The sequence below is a fragment of the Panicum virgatum genome, chromosome 7N (assembly GCF_016808335.1).
Source record: "Panicum virgatum strain AP13 chromosome 7N, P.virgatum_v5, whole genome shotgun sequence".
Lineage (NCBI taxonomy): Eukaryota > Viridiplantae > Streptophyta > Magnoliopsida > Poales > Poaceae > Panicum > Panicum virgatum.
In genome coordinates, this window is record NC_053151.1 from 39503050 (window position 1) to 39513467 (window position 10418).

At 53.1% G+C, this 10418-nt stretch overlaps 1 protein-coding gene across 2 annotated transcripts; it reads right to left on the bottom strand.

Annotated features, from left to right (window-relative positions):
* Nucleotides 1-5578: 5578 nt before the first annotated feature.
* LOC120682669 (trihelix transcription factor GTL1-like) lies at nt 5579-8883 on the bottom strand. 2 transcript variants are annotated; one of them, XM_039964647.1, is made up of 3 exons: nt 8265-8883; nt 6580-8167; nt 5579-6479 (listed from the first exon to the last, which is right to left on the bottom strand). In XM_039964647.1, the coding sequence occupies exons 1-3, from the start codon at nt 8642-8644 to the stop codon at nt 6213-6215; spliced, it is 2235 nt and encodes a 744-aa protein (XP_039820581.1). In that variant the 5' UTR covers nt 8645-8883; the 3' UTR covers nt 5579-6212. The 2 variants fall into 2 exon arrangements, with proteins under 2 accessions (XP_039820581.1, XP_039820582.1); XM_039964648.1 differs by having other exon boundaries at nt 6268-6475.
* Nucleotides 8884-10418: the final 1535 nt, after the last annotated feature.

Sequence of the window (10418 nt, forward strand, 5' to 3'; positions counted from 1 at the left end):
GCTGTTTTATGGATGTCTTGTGGGGCCACTCGAATCTGATGATAGCCTGATCGTAGGTCAAGTTTTGAGAACCATGCAGATCTAGCTAGTTCATCCAACAATTCTTCCACAACAGGCATGGGGTGTTTATTTTTAACTGTCAACACATTCAGCTTGCGGTAGTCAATGCAAAACCGCCATGATCCATCCTTTTTTCTGACCAACAACACCGGGGAGGCAAATGGGCTGGCACTGTGTCGAATGAGACCTTTCTAGAGCATTTCTTTAACTATTTCTCCACTTCATCCTTTTGATCTGGTGGCAGTCTGTAAGCACGGGAGTTAATCGGCTGTGCCCCTGGAACCAAGTCAATTGTGTGATCACAGGTACGCTGAGGAGGAAGTGTTGTTGTTTCTTGAAAGACATGTGGAAACTTGTCGAGGACAGTTTGAATCCCATGTGGAATTCCCATATGTGGTGCAGGTTCAGAAATGCTAGCAATGTGTGCTACCTCTTGATCAAGTGCAGATTTCTTGTGTAGCTGAACCACATGAGTTATTGCTTTTCTTCTGAGAAGCCCTTTCAACTTGTGACCAGCTATAGCTCTGCAAACCACTTGATCAGGTTTTAGACCTTGCAGCAGAATTCTCTTACCATTGTGAGCAAACCTCATCTTTTTGTGCCTCCAGTGAATCCACATAGGGCAGTGGTCTTCCAACCAGTCTGCTCCAAGAATGATGTCAAAGCTGCCCAGGGGTAGAACTCTATTATCCTGGGTGAATGAATGTCCTTGTGTCCACCATTGTAACCCTGTAACAACACCAGAACAGCTGACAGAACCTCCATCGGCCACAGTGTATTTTTCAGAGGCAATGTGTTGGACAGGCAACTGCAATTGTTGGACCAACTGCTCACTAATGAAAGAAGTAATGCTTCCCGAGTCAACCAAGATTAAGACCTCCTGTTTGCCCAGAAAACCTTGCAGCTGCATGGTTCTTCGCTTCAATGGTGATGCAGTAGTAGAGCCAGAGACTGCCATCATGGAAAAATCCATAGGCTGGTTCAAGTCATCGCTGTCAGCGCTGTCATCATTAGAACAGTTCAATGCCTCCAATAATTCCTCAATGATGTGCAGAGGAACTTGTTGCGGACACTTGTGCTGGCAATTCCACTTTTGTCCGCACTTGAAACAGAGTCCCTTCTCTTTCCTGAAGGATGGAAGGAAATCCAGTTTCTCCTGCTGCTTGGGTGCATCTGCCTGCATGGTGTCGCTTCTGGGCTTGTTCTTGTCAACCGGAAAACCAGTCTTGATAGCTTGCTTAGAAAGACCGCTAGAATCAAACTTGTGAGTTGATCTTGTCTTGACCGCTTCGAGCTCCGTTTCCTGCAATCGTGCGAGAGCCACAGCAGTTTCCACATCTTGGGACGGTGTAAAGCAATAACGGAACGAATTTCATCTCTGAGTCCATATAAGTATCGGGTGACAAAGAACACATGATCATAAGCAGGGTTGTACAGCAACAACTGGTGTGCGAGTTCGACGAATTGGTTGTAGTACTCATCTACAGAGCATGTCTGCCTAAGAGAGTCTAGCTGTTTCATGTGGGTTTGATACTGGTTTCGGTCAAAGCGCTCGCAAACTAAGACGCAAACCTGCTCCCAATCCGTTACACGCCCCTTGCATTCAACGGAATGGAGCCCAGATGTTGCTGTGCCAGAGAAGTTAACTGCTGCGAAGCGGGTTTTCAAGGAATCGCTCACCCCATACACCTCAAATAACATCTCACAACGATCTCTCCACAACCTGGGATTCTCACCATCAAATTTAGGGAAGTCAAGCTTGGGAAGGGGACTCGATCTAGGGACAAGGCTCTAAGAACCGGATGCGAACTCAGGGAAGACAGGTGGAGGCGGGTGGGGAGGGTAGTTCATGAACGTACCATTGACCGGGCATGGCGGATGGGGTCCGAGGAGCCCACCGCCATCGTCCCGGTGGTCGTTGACAACGCCATGCCCGCTGGGCCGCTCCGCAGACGATGCAAATGGGCGCATCTCCGATTAGGGAGCCACGTTGAGGTCGAACGGGTTGCGCCACCGCCCGATCGGAACAGGAGGGGCCATGCCTGGGCGAGTACGCAAGGGCGGCGCCGTAGCCAGTGCTGGGGGCGGTGTTGACTCCAGGCGGAGGAGGCGCGACGAGGTGGAGGACGACTGCGCCAGCAACTTGTCCATGGCGGTGTCTGCGGTCCGCCTCCATGCCTCAAGACCTGTGAGCGTGTCCAACATCTTCGTCATCATGGTCTCGAATCCGGCAAGCTTCGTCGTGATCTCGTCCATGGCGGCGGTCACATGCGACTCGAACTTGGTCGGCTTGCGCGACGGCGCCAGGGCGGTGGGGAAAATTTTTTGGGCGGAATCTATGGATGGTTAGGGTGATTGAGAGCTCTGATACCAAATGTTATGGTTCGAGGTAGGAGGAGAAGGAGATTCAGGGGGATTCGGCTAGAATTAGGAGAAGAACAAGAAGAACAGGGAGGATGTAAGGATCACCGGGGTGTCCGACCCTAGAGGGGGAGCGGGTGAATAGGGTCGCTAATCGCTTTCTATCCTAGGGCTCAATCTATTTGTATAAGATAAACCTAACACGTCCTACACATGCTAGTTATGACTAAGATTTATCTATGCTACTCTCTACTTACCCCTAAAAGACTTGCAACCTATAGCCAATCCTAATCAAACTAACTAGGATAGTAAAGGCACGCAAGATAGAGCAAATGCGGAAACGTAATACGGTAAGTAAAGAGGTAAGGGAGAGAATATGCAAACTCCCGTGAAGACACCAAGACACACGATTTAACGTGGTTCAGTTAGGATACCAAGTCCCTCCCTACGTCCACGGCCACTTGTCCAACATGAACAAGTGTGATGCCGAGTCTCTTCGCTTGATCACCGTCTTGCGTTCGCCACCAAGGCTTCCGGCAAGCAAATGCTAAGTGGCGCTAAGTCACCAAGATAAGGCCACCGCCACCGTCTCTCTCAAAGCGTCACCAACGGCACCGTCATCACTATTTGAGCTTCTCACCAAGAGGGGTCTCCTTCCCCACACAAAGTGTCGTTGCCTCTCCACACCAAGTCGGAGGGTCACACGACGAGTACACGATTGCTTGCCGCAGCAAGACTTTGCTCAAGGGAGCTCTCGCAAGAACTAATCCCTATACAAGTGCACAAGGCACTCTCTCAAAGCTTCTCACAAGCTAGATATGACACTAAGCTTTGCTAGGATGGTTGGAGATGTTAGTTTGCTTGGGCAACACTTCCTTCAACTTTTCTGGCATCCAACCATATGCAGCAACCGGCCTTGGGGGGTATATATAGCTCACACACCCCAAAAGAGCCGTTGGAAAAGTGGCTGACAAAAAGTGCTATCACTGGTTAAACCGATGATCCACTTTGTGTCATCACCGGTTTAACCGGTGAGCACCTTTTTCCAACTAGCCGTTATACTTCAACGGCTACCTTAATCAACCAACGTAATCAACTGGTGAATGCATCTTCATCGCCGGTTTAACCGGTGCATGTAACTGTCCCAGAGTTCCCGAAAACCAACTCTCTGGACAACTACACCGACGTAATTGACCGGTGTATCATCGGTTCAACCGATGTATACATTTCCCTTGGTCTTCTTCTGTCATTGCACCGACGTATTCAATATCTTCATCGTCAGTTCAACCGACGCAAAACCCTAGCCTCAGCTTCTGGGTTCATTGCACTGGTGAGTACAATTTGCTCATCATCGGTTTAACCGGTGATAGCAAAATGTCTCTGTCTTGTTTGTTTTGACTTGATTTCTTCACGGTCTCTTCAATTCTTTGTCCTTTGGACCGAAGAGGTTTCAGGGCGCTGCCCTGAGACCCGCGAGGGGCGGCTCCCCCTCAACCCCTGTCCGCTAATCAGTTAGCGGAACCACCGTAGGTGCGGCCCTTCGGGCCTAGCTACGTCTATCTTCTCTTTGTCATCACTTGAACCTAAAAGCCTGAGAATGGTCATCTTAACAATCATATTAGTCCAAGTGTTGTGTTGTCTATATCAATCACCAAAACATTATATTGAGCTATGGCATGAGAGGCCATTTTCACTACAGAGGAGTTGGGGACGGAATGTTTTCCCTGATTCATTCATGCCTCTGCCGATTCACCCTCGTCGGGTATTTATGCAACTCCCAGTCACAGGCTGGCTGGTAAGCCTTGTTCCGACTCGGCCTCCAGGCCCAAACGTACAGCTGGTCCATGGCCCAAAGGTGAAATGCTATACAAGTATCTGGGCCTAATCACACTACAGTAGTCGTGACACACTGGTCTTGGAGGCGTATGGTATGCTGCTGTACAAAGTGTACACTAACTGTGGTGTGCCTTGTGTGGTTGTACGGAGGTAGCTACTGGCAAGATTAGTCCCAAAATGTGTTATCATGAAAGCTGTAACGGTAACCGGTGCCATCCAAGTCCTGATATGATAGACAATGCCATCAGAGTCGGTGCATTGTTTTCTTAAAAAAAAAGAGTTGGTGCATTGTATTCAAAAAATAAATTATATGGCACATACCTGTCACATACACACCAATCTCATTATTCATTAAAAAACATGCATTTTTAGAGAGTTAGCTAAAAAGTATGTTAAAAATAATTTAATATGCCAATTTCGCATATGCCATTTTCCCAAAGATAAAAACAATTTACTTTTGGACCACACCTCATGCATGGTGATTGTCCAATTTGCACTATTTTTCTTATACTACATCTCCAAATACCGAGGAGACTTTAGGGTCCCGGGTTAGGGTCTTTGAGCAAGTCTCCCTAGTCTCCGGATTTAGAGGGGAAATTGGGGGTAGTACTAGGTTGATCGGTAGTGGTGAGCATTGCGCATGGGAGCTATCAAGTCTATAAAGGAAGGTGAGGAGAGAGAGAGAGAGATTTGATCCAAAAGTTCATTTTAGATCTAATAATTAAAAGTTAAAGAAATAGAGTGTCCATGTCCCCAAGCACTTGACACCCCCCTACAAAATTTCCCACAATTTATTTCTTTGTATATTCTACTGCAACATAAGATTGATAATTTTCACTATTATTCTTATACTACATCTCCGGTGAGAAAATACTAAGGAGGCTTTAGGGTCCTGGGTTAGGGTCTTCGGGCAAGTCTCCCTAATCTCCAGATTTAGAGGGGAAATCGGGGGCAGTACTAGGTTGATCGGTAGTGGCGAGCATTGCGCATGGGAGCTATCAAGTCTGTGAAGGAAGGTGAGGAGAGGGAGAGATTTGATCCAAGAGGTTCATTTTAGATCTAATGATTAAAAATTAAAGAAATAGAGTGCCCGTGCCCCCAAACACTTGACACCCCCTACAAAACTGCCCACAATTTGTTTCTTTGTATATTGTACTGCAACATAAGATTGCTCTCATTAACTTTCTCCTTAAATGAATTAGTAGTTCTCATGCTTCCTTTAAAAAAATATCGCTCTCATTTCCTCTTTAAATGAATTAGCACTGTCCCTGCTTTTTTAAAAAAGAATAGTTGCTCAATATTTGAAAAAAGGGAAGAATACTGGAATAAAACCACCATGTACACTGTAACAGGTAACAAGATTTATATCCACTGTAAAAGAAAAGAAGGACAAAAGGTAAAACCCCCACGGCAAAAAAACACCTCACCTCTGCAAGCGCAAGTTGCTTGAACTGTATGTAATTCTTGTATACCCGTATACAAACTTGTATACCGCCGTCATCGGAAAGGGGTAAAAAGGAAAAAGGGAAAACATCAGGGACTGACTGTTACATCGATTTACAATTTTTGTCTAACACGATCGACGATGACCTATAAATAAGTTAGTGAGGGAACTGACTCTCGCTGTTTGCTCTACCACCGCAGCCCCACTCTGCAGTCCTCCGGTTAAGGGGCCGTCAGGATGGGGCTCTTATTAATTACCCGAAACAAATCAATAAATAATGGAATGGCACGGGGAGAAGGAAAATTACAGGATGAACAAGAACAGTGGTGTTCTTTTCAAAAAAAAAAAAGAACAGTGGTGTAGTTGGTTGATGGACTGATGGTGCTTTGGTGGACTGGTAGTGTGGAGGTGGAAGTTACGCTGATGGCGATGCTTGCAGGTTTTTGGTTTGAAAAGCATATACGTACGGTTTATGGAGGTGCCGGCCACGCGCGCGCTCTCGATCTCCTGCCTATTGAACCATGGCGAGGAAGGTGCTCGCCGGAGCGGAGGTCGGCACCACGGGTGCGGCAGCCGGCGTTGTCGCCGGTGCTGGCGCGCTGTTGGTGCCGCCCGGGTTCGTCGGCCTCTGGAACTGTATCCTGTACTGCATTTTGCCGTCGTCCTCACCCTCCTCGCCGTCGTCGGTGTACTCGTCGCCCATGTCGTCGCTGTCCGTCTCGTCCGTCGTGAACTCCCGGGGCGGATGCTCGTTCAGCTCCCTGACGGTGTCTTCTGGCTTAATTCACAGCAAGCAAATATCCGGTCAGCATGCGTCGATCGGGCTCGAGAACGCCGAAGGGAATCGAGGAACTAGTTGGAGCACACGGTGCCGTTACCTTCTTCAAGCCGCTGTCAGCGTCGAACGCGGCCGGTGTCGTCGGCGCTTTATCGCCATTGCTGGCCGGCACCTGCGGCGCGGCTCCGCCTGATCCTCCGCTGTTCCTCTTGTCGTCGTTGATGTTCTTCCCCTCAATTTCGAGCTGGCTCGGGTTCGGCTGCTCAGGGAGGGCGGGAGGAGCGGCGGCGGCGATGGTGACATTGGACGCGGCGGCGGCTGCGATACTGCGGAGGTGCTTCCTGCTGTAGATGGCCTCGAGCTGGTGGAAGTATGGGCAGGTCTTGGAGTCCTCGGGCCGCTTCTTGTTGCTCTCCTTCACCTTCTTGTAGTACTTGTTGATGTTCTCCCACTTTTCCTTGCACCGCTTCGAGCTCCGGTTGTACCCCAGCCGCCGCATACCGGAAGAAATCTCCTCCCAGAGCGGACCCTTGGGACCCGTCTCCTGGTAGCGCATGTCCAAGTCCACGCGGAGCTGGATGAGGGCGTGCACCTCCGTCTTCGGCCACCGCGAGGATGATGCGGCCCCGCCGTCTCCACCTCCAAGACCGGAATCGACGTGCTGCTCCGCGACGGGCACCAGCTCCAGTGACGCGCCAGAGGTCGGGGGCGCGCTGCGTGGCGTGCCAGCAGCGTCCCGGTGCGACGTTTCCTTCGGCTGCTGCTGGAGCGGCGCGGCTGAGATTGGCTTTGATTGCGGTGTCGTGGCCTGCGGCGACGGCGGAGGTGGGTGCTGCTGTCGAGGAGGCTGCTTCGGCGGTGGCGGGGTCTGGACTGACATTGGGACGACGACGGCGGGAGGTGGCTGCACGGACGGCCCGCCGATGCGCTTGATGAAGGCTATGATGGCAGCGTCCCGGGAGGCCGCGGCGGCGCGTTCATGAGCTAGCTGCTCCTGTTCGCGGTTGAGGCGAGCGACCTCCTGCCTGCGCCATGCCTCCTCCCGCGACGAGCGCTCCACCTCCCGCTTCTCCATGGTCTCCAGGAACCGTCGCTGCATCTCCTCCTGCCTCTCGACGACCTGCTGCATAAGCCCCTCGAAGAAAGACATCATCTTCTTGCTGCTGCTGCTGCCGCCGCCGTCGCCGCGCTTCCGCTTGCCGAGGCGGTCCTGGCTGCCGCCCGTCTCCGCCGTCATGTCGTCGTCCTCGGACTCGTCGTCCGACTCCGAGTCGGACATGGACGAGAAGCTGAAACCTGGCAGGTTAAGGGGCTGATGGGCGGCCGAGGGCATCTCCATGGACGCCGGCGTCGGCGCCGGGGCCGGGGCCGTCGAAGATATTGGCGCCGGCTGCATCGGCGGCGGCGGCATTGATCTCATCGGCTGCGGCGCGGATACTGGCGCCGCAAAGGCGTGGAGCGGCGGGGCGGTGCTTGCTTGCGGCAACTGGTGCTGCGGTGGTTGTTGCTGTTGCTGCGACTGCAGCGCGGCCGCATGCAGCGCCTCCAGCTCGTCGAAGAAGCGGTAGCTCTTGCCGTCCTGCCTCCCCGCGCGGCCTTCCTTGGTGCGCTTGTAGTACTTGTGCACGTTCTCAAACTTCTCCTTGCACTTCTTGGCGCTCCTCGTGTAGCCCAAATCCGCAAGCTTCCTGAAAGGCACAGCAGCGACAGGGGCACCGGTCAGCCATTACTTGCGTGCAACCAAAGACTCGAGTAATCGGCGAGGATGAAGAATTAAGTGATTACCTGGAGACGTCCTCCCACAGGGGGCCCTTGAGCGTGGCGTCGCGGAAGGTGGCGTCCATCTCCGACCGAATCCTGATGAGCGCCTGCGTCTCCTCCCGTGGCCACCGATTGCTGGACGCACCGGACGACCCATCGCCGCCGCCGCCGCCCAGTATCTCGTCGTCGAAGACGCCACCGGCGCCGGCGCCGGCGACGGACGACACCGCGGCCAATTCTTCGTAGCTTGCCCTCGGCTGCGGCTGCAGCTGCGGCTGCGGCGCCGACGGGGGCCTGCTGCTCAGCAGCATGGGTCCGGAAGCCGCCGGCGGCGAGAAGGGGCCCATGTCCGGCGGCGCGACCCCGTACTGGGACCCTCCTCCGTCCTGGTGCTGCTGCTGCATGGCGGCGCGCGGCCACCGAGTCCCCTACTCCCCTCCCCTCCGCGGCTGACGCGCGGAAAGAGGGCAGGAGCAAGTGTGGCCGAGGAGAAGCGAACTTGGACGACGAGGAGGGCTAGCGGACGAGGAGGGAGTGGGAACGGGCGGAAGAGGAACGAGCTGAGAGGAAGAGGAGAGGACTCGAGAGGTCTGCCCGGCTATGGCTGCCAGGGAGACGCAGCTAGATAAAGCGGGGATGTGGAGCGAGCCTACGAGCCGGCCGGCCAGGGTTTTAATTTCCGACCCGTCTCCGGTAACCGCCGGGCTCCGATACCGGTATATCGGTCCGGTTTGGCCAGTTATCGGTTGGAATCGATGGAATTCAAATTTGAATTCAAATAGCGCAGTTCAACCGGTTCGTACCGGTATACCGGCCGGTTTGACTGGTAATCGGTCAAATTCATTTTTTTTTTTTTGGTTTAAATTCAAATGCCCGCAAAGTATACTAAATAAATATTTGTATAACATATTTTAGTCTAAATGAACCCTCCAACCCTCTTTTGTACTATTTTTATATTGTATTTGTATATTTTTGTATGCACGTTTTTTTGTTTAACTTCAAATCCCCACAAACTATACTAAATAAACGGATTTTTGAGAAAATTTAACACTATTAGATTCGTCGCACCTTGAAGTATTTTTAGGAATTTTTTAAAAAAATCATTTTTAAAATTTAAATTTAAATTTTAAATTTGGATCGGTTTGGTACCGGTCCAAACCGGAACCGGGCCGGACCGGCGGACGTTCCCACCGGTTAGGTGAACCTGGCGCCGGCCCGGGACGGTACCGGTGGTTTACTTATTCCCGCCGAGCACGGCGTGCGTGATTCACCTGGACGCCCCTGGGCCCCGCCGGTGAGCGAGCTAGCGATCGACCACAGGCTCCATTCCGACCGGCGACGTCCCCCGAACGGTCGACCAAATCGATCGATGCGAACGTGGACGAAGGTGTCCAGTCCGCCGGACCGTCGAGTTCGGCTCGCCGCTCACTTGCGAATCCTGGGTGTCAGATCCGGAGCCAGAGCCACGCCCGCGCCGCGATTGGATCTCGTCATGCCGCGCTCGCTCGCTGTGCCACCGCCAGTACTGGTGCCTCGCTTCCACGCTCGCGGCTGTCCAGGTGATCGAGGTCGCGTCTTGTGCCCAGTTGCCTCCGCGGCCGCCTGATGGGCTGACAACTGCGACCGCTCGTACATTCAGGCCGGGGTGCCTCATAGATCGACGGATCGATGGAGCACGCACGCTATGCAACCAGGCCGGGGCCATAAATGGATACGTTGCCCGCAGGGGCAGAGTGATTATTTAACCCTCACTTGGTTCACGTCTGATCGCTGTTGCTCTTGCGGCACTGACGAAAAAGTTCAGGCGAGCGGTGGCGCGCGGTGCCGGCTTCGGTTCCAGGGACGCCGTAGCACAGCACCTGGTGGCCCAGCCAGAACCACCAAACGCAACTTGGCGCGCCCCGCCAGCTCGCCCCTCCGTCTACAGGCGCTGGCTTTTACTCGGCTCGGCGCCGGCGCTCATGCGAGCACGTGACCTTGTTCCTTCCTCAAGCTCCCCCCGTCCATCAATGTTTAGCACCAGCAGCCCGGGCGCTCGCGCATTGCCGAGAGGGGCTGCCGCGGCTGTGCGCTGCGGCGCGCAAAAGCGCTTTATCCCCCTCCTCCCCCCGCGCGAAAAAAGACGGTGCCTATCCCCGGTGCTGGATCGACGATGGACGGACGGGCCGCGCACCGGCA

Bases quoted from the DNA above. Each gene is read 5' to 3' on its own strand.
- LOC120682669 (XM_039964647.1), bottom strand. From the start codon at position 8,644: ATGCAGCAGCAGCACCAGGACGGAGGAGGGTCCCAGTACGGGGTCGCG. The intron at 8,168-8,264 runs GTAATCACTTAA...TGTGCCTTTCAG, and splicing joins CTGTGGGAGGACGTCTCCAG to GAAGCTTGCGGATTTGGGCT. The intron at 6,480-6,579 runs GTAACGGCACCG...CTGTGAATTAAG, and splicing joins CTGACAGCGGCTTGAAGAAG to CCAGAAGACACCGTCAGGGA.